Raw genomic sequence first — 26,312 nt, 5'->3', positions numbered from 1 at the left:
GTCTAGCCAGCAGTCAAAATGAGTTCTTGGCCTCTTCCCATTCTGCTACCTTTCCCTCTCTAATTATTTGCTCAAAATACCTTAGTTCCTTTGCCAGTTTTCCCCAGTAAATTCCAGCCCCCTCTTGTCTATTTTCTGTACCTCTAATTGCAGTCACCCTATCACCCTTTTTTGCAATCCTGTGTTGGTTTAGTTCTTAGAATATGTTCTGCTACTTTATGAATTTAATATCCTGTATGGTTATCATTATTATTCTCATTAAGGATCTGTATCCAAAATCTCAGTCTCTCCTTATTTTGTGAGCTTCCTCCCCATTTCATCATCACCCCTTTCCACTTTGAATTATAACATTCTGCTTGTGTTACTTATAGGAATATTAACTGTGTAGCTCTGAAATCAGGTAATCCCAAACCACCTTGTTCTATTGAAAGGATCAACTTATCCCACTTGAGTCTTGCCCTCTTCCCCTCCTAGATAAAATCCTTCAACTCTTTATTAATTCACTGCTTCTACTCTGGTTGATAAAAAATATATCTCACCTGTGTATAAAACTAAAGGGACTAAAATATTTTTACTGCTTGTATCTTGCTATCCATACCCATAAAACAGAGCTTCTAATTTCTCAGTTTTTGTATTATCTTTTGTTTAGTCTCTTCCTACATAGTCTTATCTGCCATAACCGAATATTTTTTAATCCATACTCTTCAGTATTTCCTTTTATCATGTCCCCATCAATATTGGTATTGCTGAACCAATGACTGTGCTGGTACTTAGTTTACAGCCATAACCTTTGTTTTATCTTCATTAATTTTGTATCCCAAAAAGACTTGATACTGTCTCAGAATGTTCCACAACATTGAAATGTCCCTTTATGGTTTTATCAGTTACAAAATAATATCATCTGCAAATAAGGGCAACTTTTCTTCATTAGTATAACAATTATATCCTTAAATTTCTGAGTCACTTATTTTCATTGCCAGTGGTTCTAAATAAAACATAAATAACAAAGGGGAATGAGAACATCCCTGGTTGATTCCTCTGCTCAAACAGAACTTAAAAGAGAGGAGCAAACCCACTTTAATTTTCAAGGTGTTATTTACTTTATAGTAATTAAGAAAGCCAGACAGATATTATCTTAAAAAGACTTTATTAAAAAAGGTAGCAGATGCATGGATCCTATGTAAACAGTTTCAGATTGTACCTAAATGAGACAAGAAAGGGTAAAACAGTGATAGCAGGTAGGATGGTGCAAATCCAGATGGATGAACAGGTCAGAGCTGACATATTAAAAGTGAAGAAAGCACAGTGGGAGAAACAGGAATGCATTTTAATAGGAGATTGAAAGAAAGAGGTACAGCTAGAAAGAGTGAGACAAAAGAGGGTAGTGGTCAATCTACTATAATTTGTGATGTGATTGCATTCTACTGCAGAGGATATCTGACTCATAGAGGCCTCCTTAGCAGTAAAGCTCAGAAACACTATGAATCAGAACTAGGATGTCACACAATTCTACTGGTTATTTGTGTTTACTTGTCCTACATTTTATATAATTCACTTTTTATTAATATAAATGCTATAGAAAAGTATCCTTCCATCTACAGGAAGAAATAAAACCTGATAATTCTGTAGTTCCCAGACTTAAGATGTTGTCATGTTACAATGTATTAAATATTCAGACTTGGAGCCTTAAAAACAGACTGTCACAGAACTTAAAGCCTTGGACCCTAGAGTTATTCTTTAGGTCCTTGGAAGACTTTTTTAAAGGACCGAAAGTATGTATTCAACAATGTTGCGTGTTTAAAAAAATGTTCCATAGTGAGGCCACCAGAAATATAAAACTTGAGATATAAATTTAATGATACATTGATCACTGTCAAAAGTAATCCACTGGTTCCCGATACTATAAGGATAGGTTTTGTATATTTATATTCATACCAAAAAACTTGCAAGTGTTCATTGCATATGATTTTGTGAATCATGATCAAATCATTATTTAGCATTTGGTAGTGGATAGAATTTAGATTACAGACTGTTGTCTGTTACAATAAGATTTCCCTTTTTGGCCATAATGTATTTACTATAGCACATTTAAATGTATTCCAATTTGTTACTGCCTGACCCAGAGTAGTTACTAATATTTATTTAAGTCTTTGAGGATTGATATAATGATGAACTTCATAAAACTAACCCAGGGATTTATAAAGAACCCCACCACACTTCTGAGTTTGGTTATTGCTGTTGGTAGTTTTGTGTTTTCCAGGTTAAGGGCTGCAGTAAAGAATCCTTGTTTCCATGATTCAGAGATTTCTGATTCAGAGTAACATTAGCCACAATGAGAAAAACTTAACTATCAGCTAATTTGCATGTCACTGAATAGCTGTAACTTAGCGTGAGTGTAGCTCAGCACTTCCTGTGGTAGTTAACAATGGCAGCAGCCAAATTGTCTTAGCACAGGCAGCCACTTCATTCACTGTCCCACACAACACACACACACACACACACACACACACACACACACACACACACACACACACACACACACACACACACACACACCATGTACCCCATCCCTGTCCCTCTGTGGTGAGAATGCACATGGTCTACTTTTTCCTACCCTTGTATATCACACATGAATAAAGTCAGTTAATAATAAGATTAGAGCTTTATACTTCTTAATGTGCAGAAATTGCACTGCAATGTTAGACTTTTGCTCTATTGACTTTTTAAATCACTCAGAGTCACATATCTTTAAATTCTCCTTGGTGTTGTCTAATGTTTCTCTTGTCACTATCCTGAGGCTTCATTCCCCCAAATGGACACACTCCATCCCTCTCGAGTGTATTAGAAAAACAAACACTTCGCTATACTAACTTGTGCGTTAGTGTAGTGGGTTAATGTTGATATTACTTATGCCAAGGGTGCAGGTTTCAAAGCCTTTTACCCCCTCCTTGCTACTGTATTAGTTTTTGTTTTATAATGTAGATAATATTATTGCTGTTGTCTAGTAGTGACACAGAGGACAAATATCCTTTGTGAAAAGTGGGATTGTGCAGAGATTCAGTCTAATTTAGCGCTTTTTAAGGCAAGCCATTGCTAACATCCCTGGTATACAATACCCAACACCCTCAAAACCATGCCTTCCTTTTTTGTATGTGCCTTTTAAGCCCAATATGCAGAGTATCACTTGTGCCTAGTGTTCACCCTGTTCCACATTTCATTGCTGGTAAGACACAATCTTAAGGTGTCTATTGTCTCCCTCAACCCATGAAGCTGTAACTCTGCTTGCTGTGTAGTGCCCCCCTTACCCATGTTACATATAAGTGCCATTAAGGCATGTAGCTAAAGAGTAATCTCTGGTGTGTAGTATTTCCCCTCCCAATCCCCATTATGTTTAAGTGCCATTAAGGCAAGAAATGAAGACTTCTTCCTTGTGTCTAGTATTTCCCTCTGCCCCACATATTTAGAGGTATGCCTGGTGGTTAGCTGTCCCCTCAGACCTGTGTAGTTGAAGTTCTTCCCGACAGATAGTGTTCCCCCAGTGACATCCGACTAATATCCCACCAAACTGCCACCAAATAATGTAGTGTCCCCTATTTCCTGGGTCAGTAACTAAGGGACTTCAATCCCTACTACTGACTCCAATGTGAGACCGTCACTTAAACAGGAGTAATATTTCACAATTTCCCCTAAGAGCACAACAGAAACATGCTCTACAACCTGGGACTGGGCTGCATACTTCTGTCTACCACTAATGTAACTCCTTATTATACACTCCAGAGCAATGTGTCCCAGTTTAAGACCTCTGATACACTCATGCAAATAAATAGAATGTCACACATTAAAACACTTCTGGGAAAGCTGGACACAGATTTCCAGCTGTGTCCCTTCCCAAAAAATAATAATACGGTAAAATGCTACCACCAACCAGAGTGTCTACATGCCTTTTCAAAGGGGAGTCCAATTATTTAAATTAGGTAATAAAACAAAATGCAGCAAATGACCTAAAGCAGCCATGCTTTCGGAGTGGCCTGGGAATGATCACAGCAGGTATAAGCACTCTCAAATCACTAATGAATACACTGATTGATCACCCACAATATAAGATGTTAGAGTTAGGGTATTTTTAGTGAATTTACTATAGTACATTAAGGTAAAATAAGGCCTGAAAATATAGAGTCAGACATATGCATTCAGTTTCAGAGAAAGGCAGTTTATTAAAAAAGAAAGGAGCAGAAAATATAGAATGTTCCTTTCTCAAAGGAAAGATACAATTTTGCTAGCTACAGAAGGTTCCTTTCTCAAGGGAAACATATACATAGCAATGGAATGCTAGATAAAAAGGCACAAGCAAGACCAGGCTTGGAAACCAAGGCAACCAAGGCTAAAGAGGAGTGTAAAACATTACAGGGTTTTGGTATTATTAAAATATACTTCAGATACAGTTAGTGAAGTCAGTCAGTTAGTTCAAACTGGCATACAGAAAAGATTAATATCCAGCATTTTAAAATATGAGTTAACTTTTGGATTGCAGTACAGGCACTCAAGCCTGAGTACAGAAATCAAGTTGGATAGCCATAATATGCAGGAACACAAGAATGTTTCAGACAATTAATATAGTTCAGGAAAATCAGAATATACATGCAGAAACTTTGGATATATTTAGCAGCACTGTTATTATTAATCAGCATTCCACTATTTCTACAGACAGTTACTGTTTATCAGCACTGTTAATGAAGACAGTATTCTAATATTGTGAACATCTAATAAAGCATCATTAGCTGAACTACTGTGTGTGCAAACTTTATTGTGAAAGTACAAAAATACTTGGCCCATAAAGGAGAGACTGGCACCTGTTAACCACAATTTTAGGTAATCAACAAATAAAGACTTTCCTTCCAGTCTCATTTCAGTTGTTTCCAGTTAATTCCAGTGTACTACAGTCTTATCCATTATTTTAATGGTGAGCTACTATAAATGCGGTAAAACAGTTAAAGTCCCAAAACCCCATAGCAACCTTGCATCAGCAGTCAGACTATGCATGTTCTACAGAAAAATCTACAGAACAGAAGTCTTTCATTCAGGAAAATCTGCAGAACAGCAGTGTTTCATTCAACTATGTATGTTCTACAGAGCCATATACAGAAAAAAAAGTGTTTCCTTCAAAGCAACCTTATCAGCAGTCACACTACAGGTACCAGTGTTCATTCAACATTACTTCAAACCTCAACAAACACAACTGCAGTGAGTAACCCTTTCAAGTACAGTTTCAAGTGCAGTAGCCAGCTTAACACTTTTTTTCCAGTCTATCAGTAACTACAACAAATGTTTCATAACAGACGTTTCAGCAGTACACTAGTGCTTTTCCAGACAGGAGACTGTGAATTCCATACAGAGTAAGGCCACAGCCAACAGCACTACACTTACTCCTTACAGAGCAGAACTTTCAGTAATAAACTTCATACTGAAAACTGCGAGTGCAGATGGCCTCTACATACACTAATTGCAGCTGTTAAAAAACTTGCAAAGCACCAGTGTTTACTTCAAAAAAAGCCTCAAAGAACATGAACAAACTAGTACTATTTCAATAAATCTACAACCTTCAGCAGTGTTCCTTCAAAACAGAAAAAAGACATTACAAATTTTCAAGTTTCCAATGTGACATCACACAGCCAAAAAGCAAGAAAAAGTTTTAAAAATCTGCAGATGACAGAACACATTCTTCTAGAATAATAAAGTCATGTATGACTTTATATGTACTTTTTAGCTAACAGCTCGTATAAATTTAAGTACATCAGTAAAAGTCATTTGCATACCATTTGTATAAACATATCAAGTATTACTTCTACAGTTAGGACACCAGTAAATGTTTTGTTTAAACTTAAAAATTGGATAAAGCAGTCTAAAAAATTGTGTTCCAGAAATGTTCTTTTAAAGTTAAAGGTTATTAATTCAGAAATGTTAAATATTTCTAAACACAAATGCATTGAATCACAGAAGCAGACAGCAACAGATTTGCAGAATGAGTCATCTTTTGTCAGTAATTCTGATTTACAGTTTTCAAACATCAATGTAAATGCTACAACAAAGGATTTTCAGCTTATCTATGAAGGGCGTGGCAGTCCAGCACCAAACCAAAGCATTTATCTGTCATTGTTTAAGGTTAAAAAAAATAGAATATTTCATTGTTTACAGAAAAAATAAAAAATAATGTACTGATTAAAACAGACAAATCAACTTCAGTTACAAATAGGCATTTATTAAAGGACACAAATACAGTTTTGTCAATATTTATAGGGTCAAAGATTACAGCAGCTAACAGTTTAAATTGTAATAGCTCCATACTAGGTATAGACATGTTATCAGAGTTGTATGTTGTTTTAGACTTCAGTAACAAGATTTTGTAAAAGAGTAAAAATACTGCAGGGTGTACAGTGGTGCACCCAAATGACACTTGTAAAAATTTGCATGTAGTAGTTTTTGCAGGCATGTAGAATTTTAGGAGTTGGTTCTGACAGATACATGCAGTTTTGTGGGTTAAAGATAAAATAAATTCCAGTTCAGCTGACACAGCTAAAGTGCTCAAAAAGACATATTGGGTATAGCCAGTTAGAAAAAAAGGGTGACTGTATGCATCTATGTTGTATAGGGTATACCAGAAATGGCAGTCATCTTAATTTGCAGAATAAAGGGTTTACAGTTACAGATTTTGCAAATGAAATTTTTGTGTTATTGTTTTGTTTAAAAGCTCTGTATTAAAGTGTTGCAATGCATAACAGTCAGAGACAAAAAAGCAGTCACAAATATACTTGTAAAAAGACAGACAACAAAGTTCCAGAATTAGATCAGTTTAACTCTAGTAATACATGTGTAAATGATGCTTTTTAGTCTACAAAATGTAACAGAGTCAATGCTACATTTTAAAAGTGACAGTACAGTCCAAAGTTCAGATCCAATGAATGATAGTGCAACATATATATTATGTATCTTTAAAGCCACAGGTTTAACTGTTATGTTATAAAGGGCAGACAAGTAAAGTGCCAGCATTAAATCAGTTTAACTCTAGTAATACATATGTATACTATATAAAAAACACTTCATACACTTGTATAAAAACATACAAGTAAACTTACAGATAAAAAAACTTTACATACTTGCATTGAAGACAGACAATTAAACTTCTAGAATCAGATCAATTTAATACTGGTAATAGATGTGTTTATCTAATCAGTTTAAATTGTATATATTTCATACAGAAACCACAGTTTACCAAGCAAAACATGATCAAACTACACCCAGCTTAGCAAGTTGAATTATAGACAATACTGTATGCCATAATGCAGTATGGTAAAAAAATACTGTTTATGCAGTTTCAATTCTTACTATTTATCCAAACAAATTGGACAGTAATGATAAATGATTGCAGCATTCAGTAGTATTGAAACATTAAATGACGTCAGCTAAAAACAAGCTATGGTAAAACAGTGGGTGGAGTTTCACTCACAAAACAGTATACTCACAGAACAGTATGTTAGAATCTGAGGATCACAAGAGTAAATGTAAAATGTTCAACAGTTAAGATTAATTTTATATAGGTGCAAAAATGCACAGCATTAGATTACTACTTTATTTTCATTTGAGGTTATGGCAGGAAAAACAATGTCACTGAGGTTTCAGTTTAAGTTAACAATAAAGTTACAGCTGTTCCATGTCACTGTTGTACATTGCACACTTGCAAGAGTTTATTAGCAGCAAATGTTTATTTCATGCAGAAAAATGTAAATAAAGTCAGGGCAACAAGCTGTGTTGTCAGTTTATAATTGTTAAAGTTGCAAATGCAATTTTGATAATTTACATGTTGATTTTCTAGTTTAATTTTAAATACAATTGAAAATGTTAACTACTCAACCTTGTACAAAAAATGAAAATGAGAAGTTTAAAAGGCCTAACTATAAAAAGGACACTTGAACATTAAAGCAGGCCTTTCAATACCTCATCAGTGACTGGGACAATGCAGAGTAAAATTTGGCAAGAGCTGTGGTGCAGAAATCGACTGTCTATGTGTTTCAGTTACTTCTTCAATGTTTGTTTAAAGTTAAAATGTATGAGTTAAAGCAAGTATGTATGTTTTCAGTTATATGACAGTACTAGCTTTCAGTTTATGTTTTTATCTATGTTCAGACAATACTGACAAAAAGGTATTAATAGTTTAGACCCCAGAATATAACATTAACAGATTTCAGTTTTTTTTTTTAATCTGTGTTCAGGTACCACTGGCAGAAAGGTTATTCCTGCTATTTTAAATGTTCAGTGTAAATTTATATCAGATTTCAGTCAAGATTCAGAATATGACATTCATACTCAGTTATGTTTTCAGTATAGTACTTTTCAGTCAAATTTCAGAATATAAAATTAATACTCAGTTACTTCACATTATTCAGTTAGTTTTAAGAGTAAACTGACAGAATTATTTGTAACAGTCTTATTACATCATACATTTCTACTACATCATCATTCACATTATTCAGTCATTAGTTAAGGGTAAAGTGGCATAATTATTTGTTACAAGTTTAAGATACATTATCTAAAGAATATGTAGTGATAGTTATTCTATATACTCAAGGCATAACAGGGCAGGCTCAATTTGTTAATTAATTTACAGATTACAGTGCACTTTACATAATTATTGTACATTATTCAGAAAGTTAAAAGAACACTAACAGAAAATGCAAAGGTATAGCTCTGAAATACAGAAAGCATAAGTTTTAGTAAACTATTACAGCTAATAAATATTTCTAGAATATTTTAGACATAAATTTAGGAGGCAGGCATCTATTAAAGCACATAAAAGCTAAAAAAGTTAAGTAGCATTATTAGCAAATCTAGATCAGATTTTATACAAAAGTGAATACAGAATATGCTAATTATGTTTCAAGACCAGTTATAAAGTTTACCTTTAGTGTTGATTTCAAGTAGTTTTTAGAAAATAGCCATCATGCTTGATAAGCTACACAATAAAAAAGAGAATGGATTAAAGAGTACAATGTTTAAAGATTTAAATTAATAAACAACAAAAAAAGTTTCATTAGCTATAAGAGAAAGATGTCATGGTACACTAAGGCACCAGTTCATAAGGTAAAAAACATAGGCAGTAGACAGTGCAATTTTACCATTACAGCATACTGAAATAGGGAAGAAAAATAGGCAGGGTTAACAGTTCATGCTCTGTCTAACTTAACTGAAGACTCTGGAACAGCAGAGTTAAATGTATTTTCTGGCCTAATCAGTTTTAGAAACCACAGAATTAAAAGACACTGATTTTCAGAATAATGTCCAAGTTTTGGATATATCATACATGCAACAGAACTTAAATTTAAAGAATCTAAAGAGTATCGATCTAGGTAATATGAAAATTAAATCAGAAAGTTGACATACTTCAATCCAAACAGAAGTGACACCTAGTGGTCAAAATTAATATTGCAAGTTTATTCACCAGATTAAAATAAACAATTGCCCAGTTAAAATTACATCATAAAGTTAAAAGACTTCAATCCAAACAGGTCATAAATGTTCAAATGACACTTAGTGGTCAGCATTAAAATTGCAAGTCTATTACATATTTGCAAATTATTAGTAAAGTGGCATAAAACCTGTATATTCAAACCAGATTACAGTAGTAAGCAATACAGATATAATGTAACTACAAAAGCAGGGCCCTATAAACTTTCATCAGGGAGCTCAGGGGGAGCTGTTAGAGTTAGGATATTCTTGGTGAATTCACTATAGTAAATTAAGGTAAAATAAGGTCTGAAAATATAGAGTCAGACATGGATGCATTCACTTTCAGAGAAAGGCAGTTTATTAGAAAGGAAAGATAAGCATGAGAGGTGCAGAAAATACAGAAATACAGAATGTTCCTTTCAGAAGGGAAAGATGTACATAGCAATGGAATGCTATATAAAGAGTCACATACAAGACCTAACTTGGAAACCAAGGCAACCAAGGCTAAAGAGGAGTGTAAAGCATCACAAGATTTTGGTATTATTAAAATATACTTCAGATACAGTTACTGAAGTCAGTTAGTTAGTTTGGACTGACATACAGAAAAGACTAAATATCCAGCATTTTAAATATGAATTAGCTTTTGGACTGCAGTACAGGCACTCAAGCCTGAGTACAAAAATCAAGTCAAATATCTATACTATTCAGTAGGAAAAGACTGTTTCAGTTAATATAATTCAGGAGAATCAGAATATACATGCAGAAACTTTGAATACATTTAGCAGCACTATTACTAACTAGCATTCCAGCTTTTCTACAGATAGATATTGTTTATCAGTATTGTTAATGAAGACAGTATTTGGATATTGTGAACATCTAATAAAGCATCATTAACCAAACTACAGCATGTGTAGACTTTATTGTGAAAGTACAAAAATACTTGGCCCATAAAGGAGAGGCTGGCACATGTTAAGCACAACAAATAAAGTCTTTCCTTCCAGTCTCATTTCAACTGTTTCCAGTGAATTCCAGTATACTACAATCTTATCAATTTTTTTCATAAGATAATAAAAATATTTAATAATGAATAAAATTATTAAAATATAAAACAGTAATTTCAATAAACAAACAGAATTCAATCAGCAGGAAAATGAAATTAATACTGAAGAACAGAAATCCAACATTTAGAAAAAACTCTAACTAATTTAACTATAATTTCTTATCTAACTGAAGAACACTGTCCCAAATCTAAAGTAAATATTACAAAAGAGCAAAGGCAAGCTTACAGTTCTTGGTGAGTCCTTTGGGTATCCACTGCTCGTACAACTGTGAACTGTAAACTGAACTAAACTGAACTGAACAACTATTATCACTGACTTTGACTGTCTTCAGCAGGCTCATTTAAAAACTAGGTTAACTGTCTCAACTGTTCCAGTTCTTATTTACATTTCATTGTTTCAAAATCAGCAGACAGACATTTATTAAAGTTCCTTCCTGTCTTTCAGTCTCTGAAAGTAAACACAGACCAGCTGGAAACATTCCAATAACATCATCTGCAGATCACCTGACAAAACTGCTTGCAGTTAGAATCACCTTTACAAATATGCACAATTAGATATGTAATAGAACACTGTTCAACTCTTTAAAACATCCTGTGTAACAGAGCATTAATCAACATACAGGAACTTATTTACAATATCATAGCTAGTCATGCTGGCATATAATACACAGGTTAATCTTAAATTATCTATAAAACGTCAGCCAGACATGCTAGCACAGATAACAATGTCTAATTTCTTCACACACCCCCATCTGACCCAACTCTTTGTAGCTCTCCCTGATGAATAATGTCCCCCAAGCTATTGCTGTAGGCTTTGCTCATTAGTCTAGGGGTGTGGAGAAGTATGTTACCCACCTCAACCCACCCTCACTCTCTAACAGAGCCACATTCATTGCACACACACACACACACACACACACACACACACACACACACACACACACACACACACCCTTCTCACCTGATTACACTCACAGACACACTCATGCATTTACCTGTATACACACACACAAACCTACCTACCCTACCCCCTCAATAACCCCCCTACTGCTACATCCCAGGCACATGCACATACACACAAACACACAGACATGTACACTCACAGTCAGGCATGCAGCCCCTGACAGACAGACACACACACACACACACACACACACACACACACACACACACACACACACACACACACACACACACACACACATATTCGGACACTACCTTGGCTACTAAACTCTCCAGCATCTACCTCTATCATGATGGATGAGCACTTCCTTTTTGGTGTGTTCACTACTGTGAGTGGCCAGGAGTGGATGTGTTAATGTACACAGTGGAGCGTTTCAGAGAACTCGGCTTCATAATTGCCTTATGTCAGGCAGTTCCAAGGGAATAACACATGACTAATTCATATATTACTCTTCCTCAGACTGCATCATTAGCATCTAGTGTGGCCATGGAGGCAGTGCACCATGGTGCTACATGCCTTTGTGTTGCAGCACCATGGTAGAGCTGCCACTGAATCATCAATGGTTATTGTGAAGTGTACACCTCACATTTACCTTTCTGAGTTCAGCCCTAAATATATTTTGCATGGTTTGCTCTCTTAGTATCAGGTGTCATTTTCAAATTTGTCTAAAAGCATGGCTAGATTAGGTCAGAATATATGACTGAAGTTTTTCTCTCAATAAAAATGCTATTGATTTTTTTTAGCTGCACTAGTATATGCTAATAGATTCTGAAAAGGATGTAAAAGTCAACCTTTTTATTTTCTTGAAATGTTCTTGTTATTGCCACGAACCAAGACACAAAGTCTAAGCACAAATAAAAATAACATTTCAGGAAACGCCACCAATGATGATTAAGTAACTATTTATTTCTCATTGATGGCATTTCCTGATTTTAAGAGTTTGCTATTGCCAAGAGGCAACAAATAATAGGATATTGGTGTTTGCTTACACAAGACTGGGAATTATTGCTGGCAATTTGACATTTCAAGTTTGCCATTCAATAAAGATTGTGTAAATAACTAGAAGTTATTCCAAAATTCAGGTAATAAAGGGCAGTTGTCTTCACCCAGAGCCATAAATTATGTAAGTAATTCTAGATAATGTACATGTATTTGCTTTGAGAAACAACTGCACCAACTTTGCAGATGTCTGTTAATTTCAAAGACTTCACATTGTCCGACTCAAGGACTAATGCAAAGAAAACATTAAGAATGGTCACAATACTGAAACCTTGGGAACCCCGCAAAGAGCATAGGATGTGTTTGCTTGATAATGTTTGATTTGGACTACTGATGTCCTTCCACTTAATCAGTTCCTTATCCCAAACACTAGGATACATGCAAATAAAAAAGTGAGAATCAAAATGCAGGTAGCGTTGCAAAGATTTAGATTCACAGTTCATGTCTTCTGAGTTATGCTCTTTAAACATACTAGAAGGTAAGCAGTATGAAGATTGGACCAAAACAGATGTGATTAAAATTGCTTAAGGAATACTAAAGAAAGTATCTTATGCAACTTTTCTGTTTACAGCAGTATTGATGACAGTAGGACAGGATCGTTCATAAAATCCTGGGGCATAAACTGTCCTAAGGGATTTATGCCAGTTTGCACTATATTACAGAGTAGATCTGCATTCTGATGTGCTGCCCTAAAAGAAGAGGATTGCAAGCCCAGGGCTGGCTCCATACATTGGTTTTATGGTAGATGTTTTAGATTAGTGGCCCCAATGCCTCAGCTGCCTCCTATCTTGCCATACTATATCCATACATAGTTTATAATGGATGAAGGCCAGCCGCAGCTCCAGGCACTCCTTCAGTATCTGCCACTATGCAAATTGATGTTTAAATAGCCAACTCATGCCAACTTATTCAAAGTTAACTATACAAAGGTAACCTGGCAATGTGCAAATCAGGTGTATAATGCCTGTATATTCGTGAACTACTCTGATCAACGCTTGTAGGCATGCCATCATTCATCCTTTGGGAAATGGCTATGTGAAATTGCAAACCACTCAGTAAGGACAACAGGAGTAGATGACAGAAGGTAAACCATAACTAATGAAAGAGGGAAGTCTTGGAACATAGGATGGCAACTGCATTACAAAGTAAGGAATATGGTACTCCAAGAAATAGGGAGGTGCCATTAAGCCTTTAGCTTACAATTCTATTTCACTTACGGATGGCCATGTTTTCCACAGTATAAACAAACAAATTTTTGAGTCTGTGTTTATTATGCACACATAATCATATTTACCATGTCTATTTATATTTTAGTCCATAGGGTTCTCTTGTAGAGTGCAGTTTTATTTTATATGAATACAAAATAATGAATCTTAAGTAGCTTTGATTTTGCCCTTGTTTACTATGAGTAGTTAGGACAATTTCCATCTTAGTATCCTAATCAAATTTACTAAGAGAGGCACTATCATTAAAGGTTGGTAGCTCATGACATTCGGATACGGACTGCAGAATGTCTGTTACTTGCAAAACTACTAGGGGAATGTTGTCCAGTAACTACTGCAACAGCACTAAGGCTGTTTGATCACTGCAGCAAATGTTTCTGCTGGCTCTTTACCATTTCTAGCATGGTTTATTTTAAAGAATCTGGTTGCATTGCCAATCAGTTTGATTATGCTATACAACATATTTAACTTGCACCAAGGCCTTAAGAATGTTTTCTGTTTTTGAAAAGCTACTACAGTGATGGTTACAAGTATCCCAGAGTGGGTCACAATGCCCAACTTCTCCAATAACATGACAAGACCGGAACCCTGTCTTTGGATAGAAGACTTGTTCATACATTCAGTCCCTTAGGTAAACTAAATGCATTATAGTAAAACCTGAAAGGGAGTGAGGCCTACATGAGTGCTGGTATAATGCTACCATGCCACCTGTCATGGGCAGTGCTGCATAATAAATCTTTACAGACACAATAATGAAAGTAACCTTACTACTGGGATGATGGCACCATGAGTTATCATGTGACCCAAGGGCACGCGCTGAGATATGCATTATAACACATGCATTGAAGTGCCCTATAATTAGTACATGGGCATAGCAAGCAACCTCTAAAGAGCAACCACAGTAAAATATCAACTTATTTCACTATATAAATAGGAAGGTGATAGGAAGGTATGACAAGAAGAAAAGGGAAATAACAAGCAGAGGAGTATGCAGTCATGCAGTGCACATCCATTCATAGGAGTATGCAGCCTTGCAATGTACATCTATCCCCTAGGAGACTGCAGTCTTGCAATGCACATCCATCCGTCATGCAGTGCACATCCATCCCCTAGGAGTATGCAGTCATGCAGTGCACATCCATCCCCTAGAAATATGCAGCATGCAGTGCACATCTGTCCCAAAGGAGTTTGCAGTCATGCAGTGCACATCCATTGCCTAGGAGCATGCAGTCATGCAGTGCATATCCATCTTCTAGGAGTATGCAGTCATGCAGTGCACATCCATCCCCTAGGAATATGCAGTCATGCAGTGCACATCTGTCCCAGAAGATTATGCAATTATGCAGTGCACATCCATCCCCTAGGAGTATGCAGTCATGCAGTGCATATCCATCTCCTAGGAGTATGCAGTCATGCAGTGCACATCCATCCCCTAGAAGTATGCAGGCATACAGTGTACATCCATCTCATAGGAGTATACAGTCATGCAGTGCACATCCACCCACTAGGAGTATGCAGTCATGCAGTGCATATCCATCGCCTAGGAGGATGCAGTCATACAGTGCACATCCATCCCCTAGGAGGATGCAGAAGAACAATGGGAAGGAATCAGTGTTATGGGGGATGAATGGTTTAGTTTTTATGGGTATAATTCTTCATTTTTTTAGAGAAAGGATAGAGGGATAAGGTAGCAAATGGGAAGGGTGGGTGGGAAGGTAGGTATAGAGAAGGAAGCAAGCACAGAAAAATCAACATAGAAAATAGACAAAGACTAATAGAGAGGTAGTGATATTGGGGGGGGGGGCAACCCTGGAGGTATAAAGTATCAGATGGTGGAGAAGTGATAATAGGGAGGACTGGGCAGAAAGCATGAGATGCAGATTCACAAAAAATGGTAGGGAACACAGTGATATGGCATAAGGAGTAGTCAGGAAGACCTGGCAAACCAATTCAGTGTGAACCCACTAAACATTCAGTCACCAGTGTGGATGACATAATGGGCCAGTCAGCAGTGCAACTGTATAAACCACATAAAGAACACTTCAGGATGCCACTCCAGCTTCCAGTCCCATCAGTCCACCTCTCCAACATTCTCAGATGAGGAGCCTTTGCCTTCCTCCCAAGAGGTGGCCACAGAAGTCAACAGCAATTACTCTTACCTTCCACAAAGTGGCTTTCAGCACACTGCAGAAATATGAGAGTGCTGACTGCAGTGGACTCAGTGAGAGGTACAGTGGCCAGGGCTGAACTCAGTAGCTGTCACCTGATGAATGATCTTGCAGAAGAAGAAACTAAATGTTATGTTATATAATAAATGGAGAAAAATAAAACAACAACAATGAAAAAACAATGAAACAAACAAAACAAAGACACAAGTACAACTGATTTTGTATGTGTTGTACAATTTATTACAATATTACATTACTGACAGCAATATCTACAGTACTACATCACCTGGTGAGCCAGTCTCACTTCCTCTGTTAAGCATTCTTATTTTTTATGATATCCTCTATGCTGTTGGTAAACATAAAAACAGTATACAGAATAGCACATTGCTGACAGCAGAAGGCAGTGTACAGCTACATGTGCTAGGCATACTTTCTGGTGCCAATCCGATAACAGAATGCTTACAGTAAAATGGTGACTCTCACACCCTAAGCTATCTTCCTTTCTGTGTCAGAGAAGCTCTAGATAGTGCCTTCTCAGGTCAATATATCTGTGCCTACACTGCCAGCCACAGCTGGTTGTGCCAGAGGCATCACTCAGCACCCTGGCCAGCTGGTGCCAGATATTTAAAAAAGGGAGCCCTCGTAGTATGCAGCTTAATCCCTATGGTCTCCTTGGAGCAAGTGAACAAAGATTTTACACTCCCTGCTGTACCAGGTGGAGTTCTGCCAGATTCAGTGCCTGCTGAGGTCTTATCCACTCCCAATGTAATCCAGGATAAATATAGTAATTGGATGTGCACAGCAGTTCACAACAGAAACTATGGTTTGCACATCAGTGGGTAGCAGGGTAGTGTAATGTCCTGTAACAGTAGTGTGATGCACAAGGTCAGTAGTTTGATGCAAAATGACAGTAGTGTGGCCAGGCTAAACACATGTGCACACCCTACATGATTCCCATCTTTGCAATGATCGGGAATGGAACATTTAGCATTGACCTGGGCTGATAATACATAATGCTATAGGTGCCATTTAGAGATTATCTCACTAAAGCACATCATTAGCATAATTAGCATGCTGTGAGTCACATTTTACTATGATAAAAATGTAGTCACCATTTTGCAGGAGACCATATCATGGCTAGAAAAGCAGAAAATCATAATATATATTTATACAGGCACATGGGGAACAGGCAAGAGTGGTTGTAGTCCTTTTGGGGTGGCTCAGACTGTCAGAGCACAGACAACAGAACAAGGAGGTTGTAGTCCTCTTCAGGACCTAAACCTGCCAGGGCACAGAGGACATGAAGAATAGGCTGCTGTCCTGTTGGAGGTCTCAACCTGGTAGGGCAAGTTTCATTCCTGTTGTGCAGGGCAGAAATCTCCTGGGAAAAAATATGACAGGTTGCAGTCCTATGTGAGACTATACCTGACAGGGCACAAGGAACATGCAGGATAGGTTGCAGTCCTTTTGGGGGCTCAGTTTTATAAGGAAAATGAAAAACAGGTTACAGTCCTGTTTGTGGGGGCCTCATCCTGACAGGGCACAGGGGACACAATCAGGCTCAGTTACTTTCCTATTTTATAGGAGTCGTTCTGGGGCCAGTACGGAGATGATTGTCAGGAGTCCTACTTATGCATACTCATCCACATATGTAAGACACAGGTGCACATTTCCTGGCCTGGGACTAAAGGAATAGAAATGGCTGGAAAAGTTCACCATGCAAGAGAGAGAATTACTACTACAGTCCCTACACTTACATTGTTTGTATGTTCTTGAGAAGGATAAAACTGACAGGGTCTCTCAGGACTAAGTGTGGCAAGGACAGATACAAGACTTCAAGATAATGGGTGTCCATAATAAGACAAAACTACAATTGCATCACAGGATCACTAAAATATTACCGCTTGACAAAAACAAGGCATAAAAAAATCACCAGACAGAGGTTGCCACTGTGCGTGGGCCACCAACACAGAGGCTTTTCATGGAGATGGATAAGTTATTGGCATCCTTCATCAGGGAAATAAGAAAATGTCGATGACACCTGTGGTGGCTTGGATATGGAAGCAAGGCTGGACATGACTGCCTGTGTACCTGTCAGGAATACACAGGGTAAGTAGCATATGTCATACCTGTCAATGGTTTACACAAACTTTGGGGCTGCAATTGCAACCTGCACCACAAGGTCCACATGTGCATGTAAGCTAGGCAAGTTTGTGTGCCACATGGTGGTGGGAGTCACAAATATAATCCAGCATCATCATGGGTATATTCCTTGCATGCATTTAGAAGTTCCATTAGGAAAATATCCAGCACAACAGGTCAAAACTTTCCTCATCAGCAGGTCAAATGTGGCTAATGAGGATGGCTGCATGTACATAGTACAGTCTGACATACTAGCACTGTTAGCAATGCTGACAATGAAAGGTACAGTCACACCACATACAACTGAGATGATGGAGGCAAACGATGAACCTCTGGCACCATCTGTGTTCAGCAAGGGTCACACTGCCTATGTCAGGCCCACCCCTGCTACACCAGTTTCACCAATACAGATGGCATCTGAGAGCTACACTGCCTATGAAGGGTGCATCCCCAGCAGAAATAAGCTGTTTGTAGGTAGCCATCACTGTCATGATGCCTGGACATTCCCAGACTTAGGTTTTCACCCTTGGCATCAATCAGTTAATGTGAAGGTCAGTGATCAGGTACAGACACTACTCACACTGTCAGAGATATTGAGTGTGCTGTTATAGACCCACCCTCGACACGGGATGGGATCCCACCATATTTATTCCTGCAATAAGTTATCAGCCAACTCCTTCTTTGCAGCTCTACATTGTTCACATATTGTAACTGTTTTCATAGCACAATGTTATGAAGCATGGTGCACACCATGCATGTCTTGTTGCAGGTCTCTGTAGCATACTGCAGTGGACTACCAGATGTATCCAAACAACAGAAATGGGCCTTCAGCATTTGGAACATGAGTTCAAAAGTGTTACATGCCTGTGACAGTTTGGAATTATATGCCATCTTTGCCATGATAGATACAGTGGGCGAATGTCATCAGCCATAGTTCCAAGGTGTATCCTATATAACCTGCAATACACAGCCGTACACATCATTATGAGTGGTCTATTACCTGTGTTCATGTGGCCAGACTGTTGGAAACTCAATGGATGGCAATGAGTGTACCTACAAATGAGATGACCCTGTAGAAAGTCATGTCACATGAAGTCTTAGTAGAAGTTGCACATGTGCCAGCTAAGTGAATCATGAGAACTTCCTGAACAGTGTACAGGTACATCATATGTAATACCATGAGGATTGCACACCACCTGTCACCTGATATAGTGGAAGCCATTTTACTGATATATTGGATCATGGATGCCATGTTTAGCAGAAGGGGTCTTGATAGCAAAGTGATTACAGTCAATGTTTTCCAGGACCTCAGGGAAAGGTGCCATCAAAGCATGCTCACATGGTGGTGGTTCTCTCACCTGCTCTCTGTGAAAACCAAATCCTGTCCTTCACATGCTGCAGTACCACATCAAAGAAATGGTATAGGATTTGCAAGACTGATCCCTCTAAAATTTTACATGCCTCCTTTTGGAGAATGAAAGGTCCATGTAGTATGGATGATTGAAGTTACACAAACCTGTGTGCCACTGGAAAAATGTCCATGCATTCCCTTTGGTTCCAGTGAGAATGGCACATGCCAACTAACTACCATATGATATCTCTGAGCACATGGTGGGTTTTCAGGCTCTGGTGGACTCTTTGACATAGAAGGTGGTGATGCACAATATGTAAATTAATTGGATTGTGAGTCTTAGGTTGTATTTCCTACATACGGAAAACAGTTCTAAGTGAATGATTAAAAGTAACTAATGGAGGTCACTTGAGGGCTTTACTCAAAGTGAAAAATCTCACATTATATCTGGCTTCATATATGATAGCTTGTTATCCTTTCATTAACTAGTGCAAGGAAGATACAGTCCCACTCAAGCAACACAAATCTAAAAGAAATATGATAGTAATAGTCTGCCAAACTAATTTTGGCAAGGGCTTAGTAAGAAAATCACTAATCAAGTAAAGAATTGCACTATAACTTAGTGTCTGTGAAACTAAAGATCTAAGACTGTATGGGCTCAAAGGAAAATTCTAGCCATATCTAACATTCTCAAGATTTTTTGGGGGGCGGTTGGATAATAGATATAAGCATAAAGGATGTGATGACTGACTGCATGAACGTAGATCTTTCAGCATTATTTCAGACAGAAGACTGGTAAGAAATGTTATTCTGACAATATTTTTCAATGTAATAAATGGGGAAGTCTTTATTCTATGGGAGAGTCGGGACAATACTGGTAAATGGAGCATACTTTGCAGGGAGCAGTATAATTAGAGCAGCGATGCAAGACTTGGTGTTGGGTTTGGTAAACAGCCTTTCTGAAGGACTAGAGAAGATTGTCTGCTTTTAACAAGTGACAATAAAAATTAATCCTACAACATAAAACACATGCAGCTTCATGATGGGGTGGACTAAATGAGGAGCTGAAAAGCAAGGATGCTTGAATGATTTTATAAAATACAGCAACTGAAAGAGAGTGTGCACACCAGGCACAGTTATATGTAGGTCACAGACTCACAACATTATATACTTAATTGGAAGATACTTCTATTCTTAACATGTAGCAGATATCCAGAGGTTGTTTCTCACATCTAAGGATATTTCCATTTCCCAAAATTACTATAAAATTCCAGAATGTGGACTGTCTAAATACTGGTAAAACATGAAATTTTATGGAATCTGAGATTTTCGGTCACATCAGTTTCCTTTATTCAGTGATAGGCATTTAGAATCTGTCTTTATTTTGTTTAAAGGAGAACCACACCCACAGACTGAAAAAAACATGTTTATTTCATCATGTCCTGATGTTTCCTACATTTTAACACCACTTTGGGACTTTATATACTTTTTTTATATATTTTTAAATGTAATTCCAGAGTCTAGTCATATGAGGTTTGGCATCTTGATGTTTTAGACTACCTCTAGGTATCCCACATTGCAGTGTTTGGCTTTAAATATTACATCATAGCCCCTAAGTTCCTGTCAATTCATTGACTTTACATATGTTTTCATGTATACCCTGCTTTCTTTTATTCAGGTTTAATTGCCATTTCTTGCTTTTCAATGACTATTTAAAAGACAAACAGGGATAATGACACAGAACAGTATTCTCAGTGCCTGTTACTTCTTTTTCTTTCTAAAGTGGCCAATGTTCATTCTTCTCTTATGCCTGAGTTGTAATCCTTAAACTCATCTCCTGTACCTCTAAACACCTTTCCTTACTATCTGTCAAAGTGGCAAATTTGAGCTATTTGCTGCTGTGAGTGTGATTATCCCTGTTTATCTTTTAAGTAGTCATTGAAAAGCAAGAAATGAGCATTCCGCGAAAACTTTCCTCAAAAGTTGGCATGTTGAAACTCCCTACTGCTCTGGATCTAGGATCAAGTGTTAACATTGACTGAGAAGGGTGGCAAGATTACACAGTCGGTAATGTTGGTATTCAACATTTCAACAGTTGGAATCATGGTTCACAGAGCTCAACTCAACCTTCCAAGCATCAAGCATGTAATTGTAAACCTATATAGATAGAGAGAGAGATCTATATCTATATCTATATATATATATATATATATATATATATATATATATATATAAATATAAATATATATATATATATATATATATATATATATGAGAAAGTTTAAATGTCTTGTCAGGTAAAAAGGGCACTGGAACTAAACCTTTTTGACAAACAGGAAACAACGCCTTTCAGTAGAATAAGAATCACAGTGAGCTACTTGGCAAGGAAGGCAGTTCTACATTTAAAGGACAATATCCATCCAGCAATATGAAATTTGTCTCTAGATTATTCTCACTGTTGAAGTGACACCCCAACCTCTTTCTTGCTGAAAAATGGAGATAAAGGGTTGTGGGTGGTTGGAGTTATGAAGTAAAGCAGGAGAGGAAACAGTGAGAAAATGAGGTCACATTTCAATCACCTTTACTGTGCTGCTCAGAGAGCTTTGTAAGAATCTATTCAAGAAAGTAAGGTGTTCCCAGATGAAGAACTACAAATTGCCAAAAGATGGCATTCGTGTACTGCTTATTACTACACAGGACAGCTGTTCTAGATGTAAAAAAAGGAAATAACGTCCAAAATGGAGGATTTAAGATTCATGGCCTTTCCTTCCCACTGTATTTCCACATTTTCATTACATTACATTATCTGCACATAATATCCAGTGTATATACAGTAGGTAGAGACATATGACTAATAAACATTTCTACCGTTGGAGTAGTGTCTCGCAAATCACACCGAAAAAAATCATATATAATAACTCACGACAATTTTTTTTAAAAGTGCACTTCTCCAAACTTCTGCAACTGAACAAAACCTCACACACACACACACACACACACACACACACACACACACACACACACACACACCCACACACACACACACACACTATGACAAAACACCAAAACTCAATACTAAGTAGCCACCTTTAAATCCTACCCCACATTGACAGAAATTACAGCTGTTACTACATCAACACCCTCACATATCGACAGAGTCCTTTAAATACCTCCCCACCCATCAGTGTTTAACATCCCCCATTTCCCTTTTAGATCAATTGAGGAAACAGAGTTGTTTGGCAACCTTCCACTCTTCCATTAGTGCTTGGAGTTTGTGATTTATGTCCTATTAGTAGTGGTTTCTATTTCCCACAGCCCTCCAGCTTTCACCTGTTAGTGACTGGAGCTCTGTACTTCTTTCTTCCACACTAGTAAGCAGCCAATGTCCATAGCCTCACCCCAGTGCCCTGTCAGTGACTGGTGCAGCACTATACTCCTATAACACCCACCCTCCAGAGTAGTGATGACAGTAATTATCCCCAACTCCCTCTGTATGTAAACTGTGCAGTCCCTTATCTACTCTGCAACATATCTAATTCTAGCTACAATCATATAAAAACAGGCACACAATTTGTTCTCACTATGGTGGTGAGCCATACAATGTTGCTAGTCAAATACTAAAATGGGTGATATAGTACAGAGACTCCTGTTTGGTATACTATACTACACTGAGGTTGCCTGTCTAAATGACCCCTTTTCCACATATTCTGTACCCTATACTCACCATTCTTTACTAGGCTTGAGGCTCACTGCAACACTTCTTCTTCTTTTGGCTGCTCCCGTTAGGGTTCGCCACAGCAGATCAACTGTTTCCATTTCTTCCTGTCCTCTGCATCTTGCTCTGTCACACCAACCACCTGCATGTCCTCTCTCACCTCATCCATAAACCTTATCTTAGGCCTACCTCTTTTCCTGTTACCTGGCAGCTTCATCCTTAGCATCTTTTTCCCAATATACTCTGCATCCCTCCTCAGCACATATCCAAACCAATGTAATCCTGCCTCTCTGGTTTTGTCTCCAAACCTTCCAACCTGGGCTGACCCTCTAATATACTTATTCCTAATCCTGTACATCCTTGTCACACCCAGTGCAAATCTTAACATTTTCAACTCTGCCACGTCAAGCTCTGACTCCTGCCTTTTTGTCAATGCCACTGTCTCCAACCCATATAACATAGCTGGTCTCACTACCCTCTTGTAGACCTTCCCTTTCACTCTTACTGGTACTAGTCTGTCACAAATCACTCCTGACACTCTTCTCCACCCACTCCATCCTGCCTGTACTCTCTTCTTCACCTCTCTTCCATACTCACCATTACTCTGAACTGTTGATCCCAAGTACTTAAACTCATCCACCTTCACCACCTCTACTCACTGCATCCTCACTGTTCCTCTATCCTCCCTCTCATTCATGCACATATATTCTGTTTTAGTCCTGCTGACCTTCATTCCCCTTCTCTCTAGAGCATATCTCCACCTCTCCAGGGTCTCCTCCACATGTTCCCTACTCTCACTACAGATCACAGTGTCATCTGCAAACATCATAGTCCACAGGGACTCCTGTCAGATCTCGTCTGTCAACCCGCCCATCACCATTGCAAATAAGAAAAGGCTCAGAGCTGATCCTTTATGTAATCCCACCTCTACCTTAAACGCATCCATCACTCCCACCGCAGACCTCACCACTGTCACACTACCCTCGTATATATCCTGTACCACTCTTACATACTTCTCTGACACTCCCGACTTCCTCATTCAATACCACAACTCCTCTCTAGGCACCCTGTCATATGTTTTCTCTAAATCCACAAAGACACAATGCAACTCCTTCTGACCTTCTCTGTACTTCTCCATCAACACTCTCAGAGCAAACATTGCATCTGTAGTGCTCTTTCCTGACATGAAACCATACTGCTGATCACTAATCATCACCTCCCTTCTTAACCTAGCTTCCACTACTATTTCCCATAACTTAATGCTGTGACTGATCAGTTGAATCCCTCTGTAGTTACTACAGCTTTGCACATCACCCTTATTCTTAAAAATTGGTACCAAAACACTTTTTCTCCATTCCTCAAGCATCCTCTCACTTTCCAACATTTCATTAAACAATCTAGTTAAAAACTCCACTGCCATTTCACCTAAACACCTCCATGCTTCCACAGGTATGTCATCTGGACCAACAGCCTTTCCGGTCTTCATCGTCTTCATAGCTATCCTTACTTCCTCCTTGCGAATCCACTGCACATCATGATTCACTATCCCCACATCATCCAACCTTCTCTCCCTCTCATTCTCTTCATTCATCAACCCCTCAAAGTACTCATTCCATCTGCTCAACACACTCTCCTTGCTTGTGAGTATGTTTCCCTCATTATCCTTTATCACCTTTACCTGCTGCACATATTTCCTAGCTCGGTTCCTCTGTCTAGCCAATCGGTACAGGTCCTTTTCTCCCTCCTTAGTGTCCAACCTTTTATACACCTCTTCACACGCCTTATCCTTAGCCTTTGCCACCTCTCTCTTTGCCATGCACCTCATCTCCTTATACTCTTGTCTACTTTCTTCACACTGTTTAAGAATTCTATCCACCTCCTTTACATTGCAACCTTTAGCTGTAACTTAGACCTTTATGAGTTTCAGGATAACTCTTAATTCTTGCTAAGCCTTAGTGCTTTGCAGCAATTAACCTAGTAACTTCTGCTCTGATCAGAATAAGTTTGTTCTACATTACAGTAATGGTAACTAAAGCCCTCCTTCAAAATGAATTTTGCAAATTATTTTATGATTCCTATTTCCACTGTAAACATGCTGATTTTAATTTTCGCCTCATTGTAGTTGCTATAGAATGCACTTTGTCTGCCAGTTCACAGCTTTAAAGGAATATTTCCAGATAGTTTAATAGATGAAGTTGGGCAATCAACAATATTTATCATCTTATTTTAATACAGTTTGTCTGTTTTTAGTCATGTGATTTGACAGAGGTGACACTGTTTTCTAAACATTCTTTCTAGCTCCTCAGAAATGGTGTTTACCTGGCTAGCACATGGTTTCAGCAAAATGATGCCCCAGCCCACAGACAGCCCAAAGACATCAAGAGCCAGCATCCTCATGCCAGTTGCCAGCAGCACCAGCTCAGATCAGGTAAATACCATCCTAATGATTCTTCATATTTAGTTTAAATGGGCACCTTTTATTTGGCACAGTGCCCCTCAGATAATACTCCATGGGAATCATGTCGACTTGCCAAAGGTAGTTTCAGTGTCAATAAAATGTTCAAAATCTTCTGGATGAATCTACCTTCAGCAAACATAGGGAAACATGATTTTTGCTGGGGGGCAAGCCCCCTGTACTCCCCACACCCACTGGACTCCAAGGTTGCACAACAGTGGAGAAAGAAACAAACTCCCGTGTTGATGAAGTTCATTTTGGTGAACATCATTCATGCATCTAAGTTCACTAAAAGTAACTTCACCAATTTTACGTTTTTATTTATAATTTATTTATGTATTTATTTATTTAACCGGTAAAGTCCGACTTGGAACAATAACAATTTTCAGTGGAGGAGTGGGGATAAATATTTCAGATGCATGTCTTTGAACATGGGAGGAAACCGGAGCACCAAGAGGAAACCCACACGAACACAGGCAGGACATGCAGACCCTGCACAGAAGGCACTCAGCTGAGAAGTGAACCGGAGAACCTCTTGCTGTGAGATGACAAGCTGTTGTTGCACCATTGCATTTTACATGTTCTGTACTCTAGTGCATTTGAAAATATTCAAATGCAAACATACTTACTGACAAGGAATGCATTCCATTTTCATCTCAGAGGGATGTAGTCACCACAGAAATTAGACAATTCTCATATTAGGAAAGAAAACAGATATTCACTACTACAACTGCTTC

The 26,312-nt window shown here is 38.0% G+C and overlaps 1 protein-coding gene across 1 annotated transcript in view; it reads left to right on the top strand.

The window, feature by feature from the left end:
- The window catches only part of LOC122808596 (cyclic nucleotide-gated cation channel beta-1-like), a 93,927-nt gene extending 68,346 nt beyond the window's left edge, over positions 1–25,581 (top strand). Inside the window, exon 4 of the mRNA XM_044079553.1 lies at positions 25,419–25,581. Within this exon, the coding sequence (XP_043935488.1) occupies positions 25,419–25,581 (163 nt within the window). The remainder of the gene's footprint in view (positions 1–25,418) is intronic.
- The last annotated feature ends 731 nt before the right edge of the window (positions 25,582–26,312 follow it).

This window comes from Protopterus annectens, chromosome 8.part0, assembly GCF_019279795.1.
Source record: "Protopterus annectens isolate FY-2018-M chromosome 8.part0, PAN1.0, whole genome shotgun sequence".
In the NCBI taxonomy this organism is placed as follows: domain Eukaryota; kingdom Metazoa; phylum Chordata; order Ceratodontiformes; family Protopteridae; genus Protopterus; species Protopterus annectens.
This window is presented reverse-complemented; position numbering and strand designations above follow the sequence as displayed.